General features: G+C 43.3%; 1 protein-coding gene across 1 annotated transcript; it reads right to left on the bottom strand.

Moving 5' to 3' along the window:
* Positions 1 to 399: 399 nt before the first annotated feature.
* LOC117519674 (protein Shroom2-like) lies at positions 400 to 19,830 on the bottom strand (the record flags this gene model as incomplete). The annotated part of the gene is made up of 9 exons (XM_034180966.1): positions 400 to 800; positions 893 to 1,165; positions 3,068 to 3,236; positions 4,540 to 4,905; positions 8,948 to 9,460; positions 13,361 to 13,428; positions 13,523 to 13,645; positions 14,596 to 16,843; positions 19,715 to 19,830. Coding segments are annotated over 9 exons (4,173 nt in total), but the record flags the coding sequence as incomplete, so codon positions are not given.
* Positions 19,831 to 20,776: the final 946 nt, after the last annotated feature.

Genomic DNA, 20,776 nt, shown 5'->3' with positions numbered 1-20,776 from the left:
CTTTTTTAGTTGCTTTATGCAGTTACTTCATTAGCAGCATTATGCAATTACTTTATTAGAATCTGCCAAAAACTTGCAACTAATAAGTAATGTAACTAATAAGGTAACGAGTAATGTAACTTGGTTACTTGTAAGATTGAGCAATCAGCAAAGTAACTTATCAGCAAAGTAACTAATAGTTACTTAAATCTTAAAAATAAATCTTTTAAATCTTAAAAATAACCAAATTAGATTATGAGTAACTTTATTAATTACATTCAGCAGCTGCCGACAAGGTGTCCACAGCTGCTAATGAACTAACTGTATGAAGTAACTGTAAAATATAACTGTATAAATTAACTAATGAAGTAACTTTCCAAAGTTACTTTCCCCAACACTGATGTCCATTGTGAGAGACAATCAAAAAAAAAATCCTCTCACACTTCTAATCTGTAATCTGACACAGAGAGCTGGATTCTGGCACTGTGACACGACACACTGAGTAATCTGACGGAGTAATGGCACTACTGTGAGAAGATGAGACTGAACGCGGTTGTCGGTTGCTGCTCCGGCGGCAGGCTGTCCATCAGACACTTCAGCTGCTCCTCGCCCAGTTTAATCTTGTCATCCAGTTTGCGCTGCTCGATGATGAGCACAGACTTCATCTTGACGAAGTGCCGATAGTCATCCAGGCTCTCGGTGTCCAGGCTCGCCTCCATGATGCTGGACACCAGCCGCTCCCGGCGGTCCAGGTTGTCCTTCAGCTCTTTGGCGTCATCATGCTGACGCATCAGTAGATGGCGCTTGCTGGTCAGGGTGCACTGAAAGTTGAGGTGTCCATTAGTGGTGCTGAACCGTTTACTCACAAACTCTACATTGTTATTGTTAGTTTTTGTGTCAGGTGAGCTGCTACCTTCTCGTCAGGTGGAGCTGCATCATCCAGGCTGTTGAGGGCGTTCTCCACCCGGGCCAGGCGCCCCGACAGTGACAGCAGCAGGTTTACCACCTTGTCCAGGTCGCCCACGAACATGCGGAACTTTTCGAGCTGGTTGGGTTGACAGCAGCGCTGCACGACGGCCTCCACGGTGCGGCCCAGAGCCTCGTTGTCCTCCATGTCCTCCTGCAGGCTCTGCCGCGCCTCCCGCAGCACCTCCAGCTTCTCTGCCAGGCTGGAGATCAGCAGTGCCTGCAGGGAGAGGGGACCATCAGCACACAACTCAACATTTATTTCTAAAGCATGTTTAAAACGACAGCAGTCAACCAAAGTACTGCACATAATTAAAAAATGAGCACCAAGTTACCCCCAATTGCAAATAACTGAATTAAAATCAACAATAAAATTACAACAGGCAATAAAACAAAAGCCAGTGAAGAGTAGCCAAGACCGGCGTAATGTGGTCAGTCTTCTTTCCCGAAAGAAGACGAGCAGCAGCGTTCTGAATAAGCTGGAGGCGGTTTAGAGAGGACTGATCCAAGCCAACATACAGAGAGTTACAATAATCTAGTCTACTTGTGATGAAGGCGTGGATAACCTTCTCAGGGTCAATCCTAGAGAAATATGGCTTGGACTTGGCTCCTAGATAGAGTTGGAAGAAACTCTGAACCAATCGCATATTGTCCAGTAAGCGAAAACAATGTAACAACCAGTCGCAGATCTTTTCAGGTTAACAGTTTAATCCAACTAATTTACTGCCATGTGAGAAGAACGTGAAGGTTACGAATCTACAGCAAACTCCAATCAGGATGGATCAGTGCATGGCTGAGCTTCTTCCGCTGGAAAGAGCGCCCCCTAGAGGCTAAACAACACACTTTTGTTGGTACGTCCTTACAATGGTGTCTTGAACCTACATACCAAGTTGGGTTTGGATAGATCAAAGCGTTGCTGAGTTATGACATCACTTCCTAGTTGGCAGCTTCACCATTGATTTCAATTGGCTGTGGATGAACGGATGAACGCTGTGAAAAAAATCAAACGGCAGCATGGACTTGATCTGAAGATTTTGAAAATCAAGCACAAGGTTCCAAAATTGCATCCATAAAAAAAAAAAAAAAAAATTTGAGCTGTTGGTGGCGCTACAGTGCTGGAGATGCAGACATGAAAGTCAGTGAAAAGAATGTGAGGAAGTGGAACAAAACCAGCTAGAATTTGTAGCCTGCTGTCTCAGACCGAACGGTCCCCCCTAAACATCGGCCTGTCCTGCCTCCACTGCACATGTCATTTCGGACCACAGTAGCTTGTCAGAGTCTGACTCTCTGAGTCTGACTCTCTTCACCCAAAGTGAGCAAATGGATTAATGTGATTATTAACCGTCAGATGACAAAGTAAAACCTCTTAAATCATTCTAAAGTCAGTTTTAAGCAGAAATGAGGCGAAAATCAAGTTGCTACCGATGCTTCGAAATGACGGAGGCGCAGTGAACGCAACAGCTAGCAGCTCGTATAGCTGCGACACTGATCGCTTCCTCCGTCTTTAATGATGAAATGATGTTGAATTTATGTAGAAATGATTGTTGTAGAAAAGCTTCAGATATCTGTGGCTGAGACAGATGATGACTGGAGGCAGTTTGAAGCAGAAACGAGGTGATAATCAGTGAACCGCGGCTAATGACGCATGCACAGTGAAGGCAGGGCGGACCGATTTTTAGGGGGGACCGTTCAGTCTGCAACACCGGTAATGTGGTAAAAACATTTTTTAAACTTTTTATTATTTCTTTGTTTATTTATATTTATTTATTGAGATTGTAATTATAACAAAAGAAATAAATTGATTATTGGGTTGATCTTATAGCAACTTTCTGTATGAAAGCGGTAGAAGATTTTTTTTTTTTGGTGGTGGTGATGGTGGTGGTGGGGGAGGGGCTCAAACTCAGTTGCGGGCCACACACACCATGAAACAAAAAAGTTTTTAAGATCAATCTTCAAATATGTCCTGGTCTTTCAGTTTTTGTGATGTGTGTACAAACAGTTTGTGGTCAGTGATCTCTGACCTCATCGGATGTCAAACTACTGGTGTGGTTCCTTTTTATGACCTTTGACCTTGAAATGCCACCTTGCTGCCTGTCGTACTTCCTACCTAGTGACTTCCTACCTTTTTCTCTACGAGGTCCACGTCCAGCTCGTCCTCTGAGTCCTGCTCCTCCAGCTGCTCCTGCATGTCCTTCATCTTGATGAGGAGCTCAGCTTTGGGAGCCGACGTGTGGTAGTAGGAGGAGCTAGGAACCAGGGAGGCGGCGGTGGCCACGCCCTCCTCGCCCAGCCTAATGGTGAGACCCACAGGTGAACAGAGAAAAATCCAGCCCCGCTAAATCTTCTAAAGAGGTTCTGAGACCTGGTGCCAGAAGACTTTTGGCAAACAGGAACCAAAACCAAAGACTTTGCTGTGGAAGACCCACGTGTTACAGTAACTAGGCTGCATTAGTATCTAAAACCTGCTCTGAGTGATTTTCCGGTCTGGCTGGGTTCTGAAGCGAGGATCTTCTGGCTTAAAGTGCGTCTCATGAGTAAATAAATAAAGTGTCAGATGAACGAGGAAAATGTTGATGTGTTGAATTTTATTTTTGGTGTCCTGAGAAATGAAGTGAGTAACGTCGGGGAATTCAGCCTGATTCCACCTGCTGCTCATAAACGCTCAGAAACATGAAGCTGTGCCGAATGTGGACTTTGATGACATCATGCAGGGCCACGCCCCTCGAGGCCCTCTGTTCAAATGAATGTGGAAAACCTGAATTTTCTACAGCTTTTTTTTTTTTTTTTGATTTTGACTGAATACTCCAAAATGTTTAACATGTGTGTTTCAGGAGGACGTAGTCACATGACTAGCGATGCTTATTTGGTGGACAGATTTTCCAACGATAATATGTTTTTAACCACAGATTCTGTTCTGTCCGTTGGTGGACGGACCTTCAGACGGCGGGTAACAGTCCGTGCCTGACGTTACATCATGATTATGAATGTCTCCCAATCTGTGTGCATTTTCAGCTTTATCGAGATTTGCACAAGTTAAAGAGCTGGAAATAATGATTTATAATCTGGTATATCATTTTTTTAATATAGTGTTGACTGGAGTGAGATATGACATTTAACCCCATAAACCATCACCTCCCCAATGCACCCTTTGACCACCAGGGGGCAGCCTTCTAAAACTTGAACAGGCTGCAAAGAAAAACATCAGTACGGCAAAGCTGCTTCTAAACGGGCTCTGAAACCAGATTAAAACAGGTTAAAACCAGGATAAAACGGGTTTTAAGCTGGTAAAAATGGAGTTAATCAGCTTTAAATATAATTTAAGCATGTTTTTAAACCAAGGTGTCTCAGGTTGGGGCCCGTGGGCCACATTTGGCCCCCACTTGCTTTGTTTTAAATTACTGTTTGGAAGATGAAAGAGTTTATTTTAAAATTTTATATTTAGAATGATGATGATTATGATGGTTGTGATGCATCTAAATTCAAACAGTTTCCAAACTAAAGCTCAGATTCTTTGACAGTGAAAAGAAGCTGCAGGTCTTAGGAGCGTATTTGTTGAGGTTTGGACTCTGTTCGGTCCGTTCAGGTTTTCCTCACCTCTCTGCACTTCTTGGCAATGAGGTGGGGAGCCGAAAACCAGCAGAGATCCTCCTGGGTTGGACCTGATCCTCCCTGACCGGCTCCTCTTGCTTGGCATCGTCGTTTGAGTGTTTGTCCTGTTCCACGGCACCATCAGCTCCCTGACGCTGTCCAGGGTCCTGAGCAGTCCGGCGGGTGTAGGACCTGAACATGGAGGAGGCCGGCCACTCGGCGCCACCCAGAGACACCGCGCAGGGCCCCGGTTGCAGGACAGCACAGACCAGGCTGTTCTGAGGCAGGTGGCTCCGGTTCCAGGTCCAGGTCTGGGTCCTGTCCTCGTGCTCGGCTCTGGTCTCAGTGTGGATGATGGTCACAGGGACTTTCCTCAAATTTCAAATTTATTAATTTATATAGCACCAATTCACGATGAAATCGTCTCAAGGCGCTTCACACAACATAAAAAAAACTGAATTAAAAATTTAAAACACAATAAAAAAGATGACCATAAAAGAATACAAGAATAAAAACACATCATAACACTAAAGATAAAACAGGGAAAACAAATGAGTATTTAAACATGACTTAAAAGTCACCACAGTATCCGACTGCCAAATGTGTGCCGGGAGATCGTTCCACAGAGCTGGGACACCGCCGGCAGACTTTTTATTCACCCTGGGAACACACAGAAGTCCTGCACCCTGAGAACACAGGACCCGAGCCGGTACATAGGGGCTTACCAGGTCAGCCAGATAGGGAGGTGAAAGTCCATGAACAATTTTATAAACTAATAACAGTACTTTAAAATCCGATCTTGCAGCAACTGAAAGCCAGTGCAGGGACGCCAAAACGGGCATAATGTGGTCAAACTTTCTGCTTTGTGTCAAAAGTCTGGCAGCATTTTGAACCAGTTGAAGACCCCTAATCCTGGACTGCGGTAAGACAGAAAATAGAGCATTACAATAGTCCAATCTAGAAGAGACAAATGCATGAATCAAAGTCTCAGCATCAGCCATAGACAGGATGGGACAAATCTTTGCTATATTTCGTAAATGGAAGAAAGCAGTCCTCATAATGTCTCTAATGTGGAGATCAAAGGACAATGTAGGATCAAAAATTACTCCAAGGTTCCTCACTTTATCCGTATGATGCATAACACACGAACCTAAGCTAAGTGCTAGCTGATCAAATTGATGCTGATACCTTGCTGGACCAAGAACCATAACTTCAGTCTTATCAGAATTTAAAAGTAGGAAGTTACTAGACATCCAACTTCTTACTGATACAAGTCAACCTTCCAAAGATTTTATGTGAATGAGATTACCAGCAGTTATTGGCATGTACAATTGAGTGTCATCAGCATAGCAATGAAAGGGAATCTCAAAGTGTCACAGTATATTCCCAAGGGGTGCTACATAAAGGGAAAAAAGCAAGGGGCCTAAAACGGATCCCTGTGGAACCCCAAACTTCGTGTCCCTATGATCAGAGGAGGTGCCATTACACAATACACAGTAAGAACGACTGGACAGGTATGATGTCAACCATGCACCAGACTCTTCACATGTGTCACTTCATGTCCTGACCTACACACAAACACACGCCAGCAGATGTGACTTTTTTCTCACAGAAAACATGACAAACACAAAATCAGTTACCAATTAAACATAAAAGAAGCAGCGCGAAGCTCACTCATGGTACAGGAAGTCCCAAACAGGAAGTGCCACATTTTGAGTCCACAGTGAAACTGGAAATGTCAAAACATTGAACACTTCCTGGCATGGGTGGAGCTACAGTGGAGGCCAGGGTCGTACTGGACCCCTGAAATCTGATTGGACACAGATGATTGACATGTCACGGCACCACACGTCTAGTTGAAAAGAGCTGCATTTTGAAATTAATGAGTCATATTGACTGCTAGGTTCCTCCTGTCCAGTAGCTGGTGCAGTGTACCACAAAAAGTTCTATTCCACTTTAGTAGAAGAAGGAAAATGTTTGCTTCAGATTTGAAGTGAACACGTCGTTTGAACCGTGGACAAATAATGACACCAAAGTTATAGTGGTGAGTAAACAAACACATTTTATGCCAGAAATGAGGTCCAGGTTGCTAAAAGCGGCATTTCTCCTTTAATTCGGGTTTCCTTATATATGTGTGTGTCTCCATTGATTTTAAATGAGCAGGCAGCTGTTGATTCATGAGATATAACATAAATATGCTCAGGCTGAAAGAAATACAGGTAATTTAGTCCTCCTCTGTTCTGTATAAAACCTGTGTAACCTCTTAATTTTGCTCTCTGAAGGACTTATTTTTTAAATATTTTTATTTTCCTGTCTGAGTGACACACCAGTGACACAACTTTAGATCAGTAAATCTAAAGTTATCTTCCTTAAACTCAAACTGAAAGCAAATCTCTACAACCTGATATATGTTAATTAAAAATCTAAAATCCATCTTCCTGATGAAGTGGTGTGGAGGAGGATTTTCTTAAAAAGAAGACCTGAAAGTTCAGCTACAATTTGACAGAAAGTACACTTGAGATGAAAGACTAGATTTGATGTTTTGGTGAAAGAAACCTTTGTATTTCTTCATAACTGATGTAAATAAAGTCCAAGACATATTCAATGACTTGGAAATGTTCATGTTTCCATCCCCTGACTTATCTGAAGAAAATTGGCAATAAAACTGATTATTATTTACAGGTTTTATCAAGTTTTAGAGATTTGCTTTCAGTTTGAGTTTGAGGAAGATAATTTTAGAAATTTTTATTCCTTATATTTTTGTATTTCTTGTATTTAAAATGGCATAAACAAATTAAAATGTGTGAAATTCCAAGTGTTCCTATACTTTTGGAGGGCACAGTATCCTAACCTTATGATGAGTGCAAAATGAGTGTGGTATTATTACTGTTTTGTTTAAGAAGGTTTAATTTTCACTGTTGCTGCACTTTGAGTCAAATCATAGTCATATCATATATCAGAGTGATATGACAATATTGAGATACGATAATTTGTCGATATTGTACAGCCCTACTGTCAACTAGCTGAAAACTTTGAATATTAATTTATATCTACATTTTAAAAAATGCTTAAAGTGGCAGGGGGTTAAGAGGGCTGTAATTGGGGGGGGGGGGGGGGGGATCTGAAAGGCAAAAAAAGAAAAATGCTTAAAAGCTGAAATGTTTTAGCCATGCTAATGCTCCTCTGAAGTATTTGCTCAAAAAAAAAAAAGTCTGAAGGGCCCAAATGACATGGCTTCGCTCGTTCATCTCTGTGACATATGCATATTATTATTATTATTATTATTATTATTATTATTATTATTATTATTATTAATTTGACCATTTCAGCTTCTAACTTGAAGATTTGCTCAGAATATTTTGGTGTTTTGGACTAAGGATTAGAAAAGACTTATTTGAAGATGTGACTTTAGACCCTGTGACAATAAAATCAGACTTAAAATATATATTTTAAAAACTTAAACATTAAAAGTCTGTTAATTTTAAAATAAATTTGATCATTTTAATTTTGATTATATTTTCACTTTAAATATTTTCTCCACATTTAATAACACTTGATTCCCTTCCATCATCTCTTCCTTTCCTTTATTCTCTCTCTTCTTTCCTTCCTTCCTTCCTTTCTGTATCGCTTCTCTCCCTTCCTTCCTTCCTTGCTTCCTTCCTTCCTTCCTGCCTTCTTCTATTGGGCCCCTTCCTTCCTTCCTTCCTTCCTTATTTTGTTCTTTCCTTCCTGCCTTCTTTTATTGGGTCCCTTCCTTCCTTCCTTCCTTCCTTCTTTTGTCCTTTCCTTCCTGCCTTCTTTTATTGGGTCCCTTCCTTCCTTCCTTCCTTCTTCTATTGTGTCTCTTCCCTCCTTTCTTTCTGCCTTTACCACTTTCGTCAGTCACCCCATTTTTTTCAGTGTTTCTCCTCTTTTGTCTGGCAGGGCGTCAGGAAGGACGTCCGGCGTCAAACTTGTGTCAAAGCAACAACAACAACATAGATTTTTTCTTCATTTGTTAACTCGTTCACTCCCAAACTGGTTGAAATAAAACTTTTTGTGCCGTTTGATGGCATTTCGCTCGAATCAGTTCTCTTTTTCTCATTCAATCACACACTTAGTTAAAACGCACACACACACACACACACACACACTGTTGTTCCTCGTTATCTTTCTTCTGGTCGACACCAAACTTTTACTGTGGAAATAAAATCTTCAGCTCAGAATGTTTGATTTTATATCCTTTAATTAAAAGATGCTGTTTATTAGTACAAACTGATTTTTGATGATTCAGTCTTGTTCACATTCTAAATTATTTCATCACATCTGATTCATTTTTATTTATTTATTTGTGTTTTTAATGTAAAAACATTTTAATCATTAAATTTCTCTTTCGTGTCACACAGACCAGAAGGGTTTCGGTTCTGCTGCTCACCTGAGCGGCGCTGAGGCGTCCGGCGTGGATGCTGATGGCGGCGTGGATGCTGATGGCGGCGTGGATGCTGATGGCGGTTTGTCCGTCAGCCTCAGTGGTACAAACAGAGGTGAAGGAGATCGTGATCTGTCTGTGGACAGGAGGGACAGAGCGCCCGTCCAGGAGCGTAGCGGCTCCTCCTCCTCGCTGTTGACTCCTCCCGGTCTGGGTGTCGTGCTGAGGTGAGGAGAGCCATACTGGGCGGGGCCTGTGGTGACGTCCTGGGTCGTGTTGCGGCACTGGGTGTGAGAGCAGGACAGAAGGTCCGCTTGGGCCTCAGGGAGGAAGTTCCAGCAGGAGGATGTGGTTTTGGTGTTTGGAGGTCCAGGGTTCGGGCTGAGAGGGCGCGAGGGGACTGAGGTTAGCGAGGAGGCGGCGGCATCTGGTTTGGTGCTGTGGTCGCAGAGGTCTGAGCTGTTCCATCTCGGCTCTGTGGGAGCTGACTGTGGGCTGCGGTCAGGCTGGTACCGGAGCCTGTAGAGGTCAACATGAAGACAAAGCAGAAGAACACAGAACCCACGATTATAAATAATCACTTCAGCTGCTCGTGTCAGAAATGTTGCACTCGTGTTTCAAAAACCCCACTTTAGATTCAATCAAATCAAATCAATTTTATTTATATAGCGTCAAATCACAACAAACAGTTGCCCCAAGGCGCCTTACATTGTAAGGCAAAGCCATACAATAATTAAGGAAAAACCCCAACGGTCAAAACGACCCCCTGTGAGCAAGCACTTGGCAACAGTGGGAAGGAAAAACTCCCTTTTAACAGGAAGAAACCTCCAGCAGAATCAGGCTCAGGGAGGGGCAGTCTTCTGCTGGGACTGGTTGGGGCTGAGGGAGAGAATCAGGAAAAAGACATGCTGTGGAGGGGAGCAGAGATCAATCACTAATGATTAAATGCAGAGTGGTGCATACAGAGCAAAAAGAGAAAGAAACAGTGCATCATGGGAACCCCCCAGCAGTCTAAGTCTATAGCAGCATAACTAAGGGATGGTTCAGGGTCACCTGATCCAGCCCTAACTATAAGCTTTAGCAAAAAGGAAAGTTTTAAGCCTAATCTTAAAAGTAGAGAGGGCGTCTGTCTCCCTGATCTGAATTGGGAGCTGGTTCCACAGGAGAGGAGCCTGAAAGCTGAAGGCTCTGCCTCCCATTCTACTCTTACAAACCCTAGGAACTACAAGTAAGCCTGCAGTCTGAGAGTGAAGCGCTCTATTGGGGTGATATGGTACTACGAGGTCCCTAAGATAAGATGGGACCTGATTATTCAAAACCTTATAAGTAAGAAGAAGAATTTTAAATTCTATTCTAGAATTAACAGGAAGCCAATGAAGAGAAGCCAATATGGGTGAGATATGCTCTCTCCTTCTAGTCCCTGTCAGTACTCTAGCTGCAGCATTTTGAATTAACTGAAGGCTTTTCAGGGAACTTTTAGGACAACCTGATAATAATGAATTACAATAGTCCAGCCTAGAGGAAATAAATGCATGAATTAGTTTTTCAGCATCACTCTGAGACAAGACCGATCTAATTTTAGAGATATTGCGCAAATGCAAAAAAGCAGTCCTACATATTTGTTTAATATGCGCTTTGAATGACATATCCTGATCAAAAATGACTCCAAGATTTCTCACAGTATTACTAGAGGTCAGGGTAATGCCATCCAGAGTAAGGATCTGGTTAGACACCATGTTTCTAAGATTTGTGGGGCCAAGTACAATAACTTCAGTTTTATCTGAGTTTAAAAGCAGGAAATTAGAGGTCATCCATGTCTTTATGTCTGTAAGACAATCCTGCAGTTTAGCTAATTGGTGTGTGTCCTCTGGCTTCATGGATAGATAAAGCTGGGTATCATCTGCGTAACAATGAAAATTTAAGCAATACCGTCTAATAATACTGCCTAAGGGAAGCATGTATAAAGTGAATAAAATTGGTCCTAGCACAGAACCTTGTGGAACTCCATAATTAACTTTAGTCTGTGAAGAAGATTCCCCATTTACATGAACAAATTGTAATCTATTAGATAAATATGATTCAAACCACCGCAGCGCAGTGCCTTTAATACCTATGGCATGCTCTAATCTCTGTAATAAAATTTTATGGTCAACAGTATCAAAAGCAGCACTGAGGTCTAACAGAACAAGCACAGAGATGAGTCCACTGTCTGAGGCCATAAGAAGATCATTTGTAACCTTCACTAATGCTGTTTCTGTACTATGATGAATTCTAAAACCTGACTGAAACTCTTCAAATAGACCATTCCTCTGCAGATGATCAGTTAGCTGTTTTACAACTACCCTTTCAAGAATTTTTGAGAGAAAGGAAGGTTGGAGATTGGTCTATAATTAGCTAAGATAGCTGGGTCAAGTGATGGCCTTTTAAGTAATGGTTTAATTACTGCCACCTTAAAAGCCTGTGGTACATATCCAACTAATAAAGATAGATTGATCATATTTAAGATCGAAGCATTAATTAATGGTAGGGCTTAAAAGAAGGTTCACCACAGACTCACCGCTCAAGTCAGAGAAATCTGTGGGAATATTTGGCTTTGAATCCCATGCTGGTGACCTTTGACCTGTGACTGGTGTCCATGCTGGTCTTTGAGGCTGTGACAGTGAGCGCTCACTGAATCATAAATATTCTGCATTTCTGGAGGAACTGTTTGGTCGGATCTTCTGTTCTCCTTCGACACTCCATGACTTTTAATGCTGACAGTCAACGTGCCTTGCACAAAGACATAGTAGAACCTCCACCCACAGCCTTTCTGGATCTGCAAATCCAGTCTTAAGTGGTGCACAGGACCTGCAACGGACTTGTTTGATATGGAAGTTGCCTCATTCATCGATGGTTAAGGTTTTCCAGGGAGCTAGTTGTCCTGCCTGGAAGCACAATAGGTACAGTGGTTTGGACTCTCACAGGTCAGACACAGGATGGAAATGAGACTCCAAAAGGTCAGTACATGGACAGCCTGTGGGGACAAACCTGAGACGTCTCCCCAGCAGGGGGCAGACTGAGGCAGAGGTTCTCGAGTTCCTTTATCTTGGAATCTGACCAAGCTCAGAAACCTGGTATCCTTTATCAAGGGAACCAAAAGGTTTAACTAAGAAGGTTTATTTTGAGGGGAGCAATGGGCCCTGCTGGGCTGATAGACCACGCCCTCTTTCTGAACCTAACCTAACCCCGTGTGATGGTTCCTCTGCAAGCCACAGAAGAACCATTCATTGATGGTTTCCAATAAGGGACTCTTCTGACACAGATCATCAGACGCTGTGCTGCTGACATCCACATTGGGTGCAACATCAACCCATGACCAGTACTTGTTATTGCTCCACCCTTTTTACTTGAGTGACATGTTGTCTGATGGATTTCGCTGAAGCATGTTTATGATCTGCATCTGGTTTATGTCGTATTAGTTGGGCTACTTTGAGGGTTCTCAGCCAGTCAGAGACAACCTGCTAACAGGCTGTTCCATTATCTCAAGAGCAAAAAGGACCTCGGCCATGGCCCAAAATGCCCGTCTCCCAAGGTCAAAAATTTCATCTGAAATTTCCTGACTCAGTGTCTCTGCTTCTTCTGCTTCCTGGAGTCTTTGGTGATACTGATATCTTTGCAGGAGAACAAAGGTCCAATTCTTTAGGGTCCTGGGACTTCCTGTCTGGTTGTCAGACTTGGACTATAACCAGTGACCTAAGGTGGGGACTGGATGTCTTTGGTCCTAGGTCTCTGTGGAGGAGCTTTGGGTCCTGCTGGGATCACTTTGTGTCCAGCGAGCGGTTACTTAGTGAAACTCAGATGAGGAGGATCACTGACACTGTGAGGGAACATCAGAAACCACATTTAGTTCATGTGGGGAGTTTCTCTGGACATGATCCCGGACACAGGTGCCTCAGTGTGGAGGACCCTAGAGACTGGAGAAGGTCAAGGACCCGCCCACATCTCACGTGGCTGTAGCAGATGTGTGGTTCTATTGGAGAAGTGGGGATGGAGTGGTCGTCTGCCAGGGTTGTTGCCTTTCCAAGACCAGTTATGGTTCCTTGGTGTGGGGGATGCAGTGGCATGTGGCACCCATGCACATCCCCAGACCTGAACCTGAGCATCTATGGGGAAGGTTTGGCTCCAAACATCAGTATCAGTTTCTAGGTATCATCCTGTAACACGGCCCCTTTAAATTTTCAAGTCAGTCTGGGACACAGACACACAAAACTGTTTTCATTCACCTCTTCCTGCCCTCGGGGCGAGGTCACGGCCCTATCTGAGGTTCTGTTCACGGTGCAGAACAAAAAGCAAAGTCGCAGCAGATGAAATGACATCCTGAACGAACACCGTCCACCCAAAAAAAACGTAACGCTAGACCAAAGGAATCTGGTACAAAACCTCACATAGGACTCTGGACTGTGAGCAGCTGGACCGCTGCGTTCAGGAAGCACAAAGGAGCGGATTCTCTGGAGAAGAAGGTCACATTAGCAACAGATAAGAGCAGACCAAAGACAAACCGGCACCGTGGACACACGGTTCTTTAAAACCGTATCTGCTCACTAAACTTCTGAACTGGAGGCGAGACCGAGATCCAGAAATGGATCTTTCAGAAGTGTCAGTGGCTGACTGAACAGAACCTGACCTGGAGGGGGGCGTCGACCCCATGGGCAGGATCGGACCATCCTGCAAAAGAAGAAGACGCGAACACAAACCTTTAATGACCTTCTTATTTACATGTGGAAATAAATAAACATGAAGAAATATGAATAAAAAAGAAAGGTGTGAAAAATTAAACAGTTTTTTACATTTATTTCATAATTCTTGAATACATTTAATAACCATATTATTTCAAACAGCACAGTAGTAAACGAGCACTGCACACGTACTTCCCATCAATGACCTCTGTTGGTGTTTAACTCTAAAGCCTTGGTAGGGGGCGCTGTTTGACCGAACTACAAAAACAGAAACTAATTTCAAGGATTATATGTTAGCATTGAGTCCTGTACAGGCGCGGAGTCCCGTTGGTACCGGCGCTTTGGATCTTTTGATTCCGAAGAGTGAAGTGGACGAGGGTCTACGACGCCAGTCTGTCATAGATTATATCCCAGACCAAGACTGGTACCCATGTACAGCTGGGAGGACTGGGACAATACAGATTTAAGGCCAAGTTATACTCCGTATATGCAACTGCACAGCCACACAGAGCCCTCTGCGTTGTGGTGATCCCTGTACCTCCCAAAAACTGTAACTACGTGTCCAGACAACGGAGACCTCACGGACTGTGATTGGTCCACTAACTACATCATTTCCAGAACCTCACTTTACTGGTTTCACAATCAACAACTTTCACAGCCGTAGACGTCATGGGATAGTAGGACAGTCTCCATGGAAAATGACGCATCCCCTACTGTTCTGCCGGTGAATTGCATAGCAACACCCTCCAATGCATTGACCTGGACGATGAACGTCGAAAGGTCAACGACTGTGTCAAAGGCATTGCGTGACCCAGGTCTACGTGTATGTTACAAGGCCAACTTAAATCTGTTCATTTGTTTTTGAGGTATGACAAACAAACAAATACATGGACCAGTTTGGTAGAAAATAATAAGATCAGTAACAAATCTTTATTAAAAAACAAGACTTGTCTCATCATTCAGGTCCACGTAGCCGAGACTCACCTGTGTGTAGAAATCTGCAGATGGAGAAGACCTGGATCTCTCATGGACACAACTAACCTTCTCTTCTGCTCCAGCATCCAGAATGTTCTCTGCTGAGTGATACCTCCCTTGTGTCTTGGCCTCTGAAGGTTTCTTCTGTTTGGTCCAGGTAGCCTGATACTCTGCAAAGGTTCCGAGCCTCTGTTGGTGTACTAAGACTTGCTTACATCCAGGGCTGAGATGGTTCATCATGTCTGAGGATGTCTGAGTCTGGTTTCCTGTACCACATGTAACACCTGAGCTCAGACCTGGACACATCTGCTTTGAAAAGGCCTCAATCAGTTTTCTTCTCTCTCCAAAAGACCCTGTTTGAGATTCCACCTCTACTCCCACTTTGTCAATCTTGTCTGGCTCTGAGAAAGAGTGGGTCCTTTTCACCAGGGGGGCGCGCTTTCTGCCACACAACTGTGGATTTTGTCCACCAGCAGTTTTACCTCCCTGAGTTTCTGGTTCAATGGGCTCTAGGTCTCGTCTCTGAAAGGAGGTTGCCTGGAGGACCCTGGCCTGTGCCTCTTTCAGGTGGTCCTTGTAGGTAGTGGAGAAGGAGATGTTAGAAGATGAAGGGGTGTCTATAGCTGTCCACTCCTCAGCCTGTTCATCTGCACAAGTCAGAGTTGCAGCACTGCAGCTCTTCTGCAGCTGAGTGAGCTTCTTTTGGATTTCATTGCGAAGTGTTGTGGCATAACGGTCGCTGCGTCTGCTGGCTCTTCCACCCACGCTGGTCACGGTATCTCCACAAGCCTGGGCCAAAATGTTACTGGCACTGCTAGCTGCTGGTTGACTCTTGGCCAGATTCTGACTCTCCTGGGTCAGGGAGTGGAGCAGTGGGGTTTTCAGGGGTGATACTTTATGTACGTCTTGGTTCACCCATAGATCTTGGTGTCTTAGAAGTCCAGTTTTAGGATCAATACCTTGATTTAATGGAAAATGTGTCGGAAAATCAGTCCTGTTTGTAACGTCATCTGGAGTGTGACACCAAAGGTCACAGTGTAGACCACCGACCAGACCTTTGTGCTCCTTATGTTCACTGGAAGGCTTCTGGGACTGAAGTTGGGAGAACTTTACTGTAACATTTGTCTTGAAGGAACTTTGGAGGTCTGGCTCATTGGTGTTCAGCCGGTGGGGTTTTTCCGTTCCCCCCCTGTTGCTCTCAGCCTGGCACTGTCTGGCTTGGTGTTCATCTCTTTGACCCAAATGTTTGCTTAATGAGCAGTAATATGTGTCCAGAGTTGGGTTGGTTAGTGCAGTGGAGTGGTTGACTTGTTTGCTGCTGGAGGCACTGATGGGGAGGTCTTGGAGACTGCGATAGTAGCTTCCCACACTCTGAGTCTTAGTCGGAGTACTTGTTTTGGTCTTGAGGTAAAAGGGGCTTTCATCACTGTACTGCCTCTGGTGAGCAGGAAGGTTGGGGAACTGAGCCTGGGTATGTCTGATGTCAGTACTGGACAAAGAAAAGAGTTTATTGGGTTGCAGCTCCCTGTGGTTACTACTGACCACTGTTCCAGGGTGCAGGAAGTCTTTGGTGGGCAGGTGGTTAAAGGTATGCTTCTGTCCTAAGAGTTTTTCTTGGTGTGGGGTGCTGCGGTTTTGGTCATTACTTTCTGCCAGTTTATCCATTGGTTGGCTGTGGCTTTTTAACCAGCTGCCAGGTTGCTCAAAGTAAGGAAAGACCTTTGTGGCAGCAAAACTGTCACTACGTAAGGGTGGAGGTGGAGGGGGTGACTTGGACTTCTTTTGCTCTGGTACTTGCCACACTGTGCCAGTGCTGGGCCTTGTTTTGCTACAGAGCCAAGAGGCAGACTGCTCTTCCACCCACAACCCCTCTGAGCCTCTGTAACCCAGCAATGGGTGGAGGTACCTGACGTCCTCACCCTGATTGGGTCCTTCACTTGGGAGTCCCTTGAAGAAAATATTCTCAATGTTGTTGCCTTTCCTACCAGATGGGAAAGTATCCTGGACAGGAGGGCTGGAACTGATGGATAAACAACTGAATCCAGAATCTCTCTTACTTCCTGGTCCATGGGGCAGTTCAGGGCTACTAAGGTACTTTGTTGGGGACATGTGGCCTTGCGGAAAGGGGTTGGAGGTGTGCGCAAGTTGCTCCATATTATTCATTGAGCTGATCTGGCTGGAGAGCTGCCGCTGGTTAGTTTGGATGTCTTGACTGCAAGCAAACAAAGGTTATAGGGGCGGGTCATAGTAGCAGTCTGGAGCACACATGGGCTAATCAATGTGAATAACTACTACAGGCTCGAAGTTTGCATGAATGATTTGTGTCGAGGTCAACATGGTTGAACTTTTACAGGTAAATTTGTTGATGGCCAAACATACAGTAGTGTTCAGAATAATAGTAGTGCTGTGTGACTAAAAAGATTAATCCAGGTTTTGAGTATATTTCTTATTGTTACATGGGAAACAAGGTACCAGTAGATTCAGTAGATTCTCACAAATCCAACAAGACCAAGCATTCATGATATGCACACTCTTAAGGCTATGAAATTGGGCTATTAGTAAAAAAAAGTAGAAAAGGGGGTGTTCACAATAATAGTAGTGTGGCATTCAGTCAGTGAGTTCGTCAATTTTGTGGAACAAACAGGTGTGAATCAGGTGTCCCCTATTTAAGGATGAAGCCAGCACCTGTTGAACATGCTTTTCTCTTTGAAAGCCTGAGGAAAATGGGACGTTCAAGACATTGTTCAGAAGAACAGCGTAGTTTGATTAAAAAGTTGATTGGAGAGGGGAAAACTTATACGCAGGTGCAAAAAATTATAGGCTGTTCATCTACAATGATCTCCAATGCTTTAAAATAGACAAAAAAAAAAAAAAACAGAGATGCGTGGAAGAAAATGGAAAACAACCATCAAAATAGATAGAAGAATAACCAGAATGGCAAAGGCTCACCCATTGATCAGCTCAGGATGATCAAAGACAGTCTGGAGTTACCTGTAAGTGCTGTGACAGTTAGAAGACGCCTGTGTGAAGCTAATTTATTTGCAAGAATCCCCCGCAAAGTCCCTCTGTTAAATAAAAGACATGTGCAGAAGAGGTTACAATTTGCCAAAGAACACATCAACTGGCCTAAAGAGAAATGGAGGAATATTTTGTGGACTGATGAGAGTAAAATTGTTCTTTTTGGGTCCAAGAGCCGCAGACAGTTTGTGAGACGACCCCCAAACTCTGAATTCAAGCCACAGTTCACAGTGAAGACAATGAAGCATGGTGGTGCAAGCATCATGATATGGGCATGTTTCTCCTACTATGGTGTTGGGCCTATATATCACATACCAGGTATCATGGATCAGTTTGGATATGTCAGAATGCTTGAAGAGGTCATGTTGCCTTATGCTGAAGAGGACATGCCCTTGAAATGGGTGTTTCAACAAGACAATGACCCCAAGCACACTAGTAAACCAGCAAAGTCTTGGTTCCAAACCAACAAAATGAATGCCTCACAGATGTGAAGAAATCATGAAAAACTGTGGTTATACAACTAAATACTAGTTTAGTGATTCAGAGGATTGATAAAAAAGCAGTTTGAACATAACAGTTTTGAGTTTGTAGCGTCAACAGCAGATGCTACTATTATTGTGAACACCCTGTTTTTTACTTTTTTTTTTTTTACTAATAGCCCAATTTCATAGCCTTAAGAGTGTGCATATCATGAATGCTTGGTCTTGTTGGATTTGTGAGAATCTACTGAATCTACTGGTACCTTGTTTCCCATGTAACAATAAGAAATATACTCAAAACCTGGATTAATCTTTTCAGTCACATAGCACTACTATTATTCTGAATACTGCTGTAAGCTTTACCAGTACTGCCCACCTTCAATGGAATGGAATTAAACACTATGCATGAAGTCAACAGCTGTCACACTTGCTAGCTGTGTCATAATATCCATGTTTTAAATTCATGCTGAACAGTGTAGACTGTAAAATAGAGCCTGATAGATCCATCAATTAGCCAACAGTATCGGCTGATATGAGCCTTTCATATCGGGGTGGTGGCCAAGAGGTTAGTGTGCTTGGTTCCAGTGCAGAAGGCTCCTGGTTCAAACCCCACCCCTGCCACATTTCTCCATGTAATGTGGACTTGCGTCAGGAAGGGCAGCCGACGTAAAACTTGTGCCAAAATCAACATGCAGGTCCACCTTGGATCTGCTGTGCCGACCCCGAGTGAAAAACAAGGGCGCAGCGAAAGGGTCTTACTATGAGCTTTTTGTATCGCATACATATTGGACTTATTTGCTTTATTTTGCCGATGTGAAAACTTTTATTTTACTGGATAAACAACACGGAAAAACACTTTGGCTGTTGGAAATGGTTTCACTACATAGTTTGTCTAGCAGAGGGCGCTCTGATGGCATTTTCTACAATACTGTCAAGCATGGCTGGGACCCCCATCACCCCTTGGTCACATTAGCTACAAGAAACAGAGGCAAAGCAACCAGCTGCTGTTCATTTTCAATTACAGTGGACGTTTTATACCCACAGGGGACAAGTGGTCACTACGCTGCCAGCTAGGCGCCGTCAAAATAGATGAGAAGTATATTTCATGCAAATGCTGAGCGATGCAACATGGCAACTGCCAATCCAAGGGAAGGCAGCGTGATGTACGTTGTTTGCTCTAACAAAATAATTCAAGATGGCAGAATATGATGCCAGATGCATTTCTATATAAACTTAATATGTTTGGCATTTTTCCCCCTTATATTTTTAAATGTTAATGAGAAATATATATTTTTTAATATTGGCAGATATATTGTATAATAATTTTTTAAAACTCCCTAATATTGATATCAGCCCCCCAAAAAATCCATATTGGTTGGACTCCAAAACAATTTAATATAAATTACTGTCATTTGTAAAATAAAATTAGATAACACAAACATATTCCCTTCATCTGTTAACTTAGTGCCGTATGTGAGCAGTGACTGAGTTATCGAGCAAAGTAACTAAATTAGTGCAGTCGATGCAGCGGCTCAGTATCAGAGTTATTAGACTGTCAAAGACACGCCCGGTGTCGTTGTCCTCACCGTGACTCATGTTTCGCCTGCCACACAGGTGCCGGCCCAGTGGGTCTCAATGTCTCCGCTGTCAGTTTGGACCTGTGCCAGGAATGTGGATCAGGCTTCCTGAAGGGGTGAGAGGAAAAACAGTCAGTCAGTCAGAGAGACCAGCCGTCGCCAAGGTTCAACAGCCATCTGTCTCCAATCGAAGCTCCACAGATTTATTTTTCATTGGAAGGTTACTCCTTTGATGTGTTTCTTGAACATTCATGATCCTGATCACAGACCTTTATTTCTGAACTTTGATCCTGATTTGCCAAACTTTGATCCAGATTTTTGATCCTGATGAGTCCTCTTTGATTGTGATATGTGACCTTTGCCAGTTGTGTAATATTTACTCTATTATTTCTCTCTCTGTTGGTTTGTCTTTGATCTTGTAATCAGAACTGTGATCACAATGGCTGGAAAAATCAGTAGTGCTGATTACAGGATCAAAGAAAAAGAGTCAGGTCAAACACGTCTCTCTCTTTCTCTCTGTCTCTCTCTCTCTCTCTCTCATAATTATTCATGCCCTGCCTCCTGCTAACCCTACCTTACTCAGTCACATGACCACACAGTTGCCTTCTAACTACTACAGGAAAAAGTGTCCTCAAGTCTCAGACTGGATGGTGGCTTTTTCACTAAACTGAATAATAAGATCACAGGTGATCAAAAAATAGTTAATGAAAAGTTGGAACAGAATCTGAAACACAGACGTTGTGGAAGACATGTGATGTTTGAGGTGCCACAAACACACACACACACACACACACACACACACACACACACACACACACACACACACACACACACACACACACACAGACGAGCGCACACACATACATAAGTTGATGACGCATGTCATAAAATATGCAAATGTAAAAACATCTGCATATTTTTGTAAGTTGATAAATTATTACAAGATGAGTTGAAATTAACTAAAATGATCCATTGATTTCTGACACAGAGTCAGTGTGTTGTTTTACAATGTAGTACATGGAACCGCCCCTTCAATGACAATCACTCAGGCAGACACCCAGTCCACGCCCA

Source organism: Thalassophryne amazonica, chromosome 1 (genome assembly GCF_902500255.1).
Source record: "Thalassophryne amazonica chromosome 1, fThaAma1.1, whole genome shotgun sequence".
NCBI lineage: Eukaryota > Metazoa > Chordata > Actinopteri > Batrachoidiformes > Batrachoididae > Thalassophryne > Thalassophryne amazonica.
Note: the sequence above shows the minus strand (reverse complement) of the source record. Positions and strands in the feature narration are given on the sequence as shown.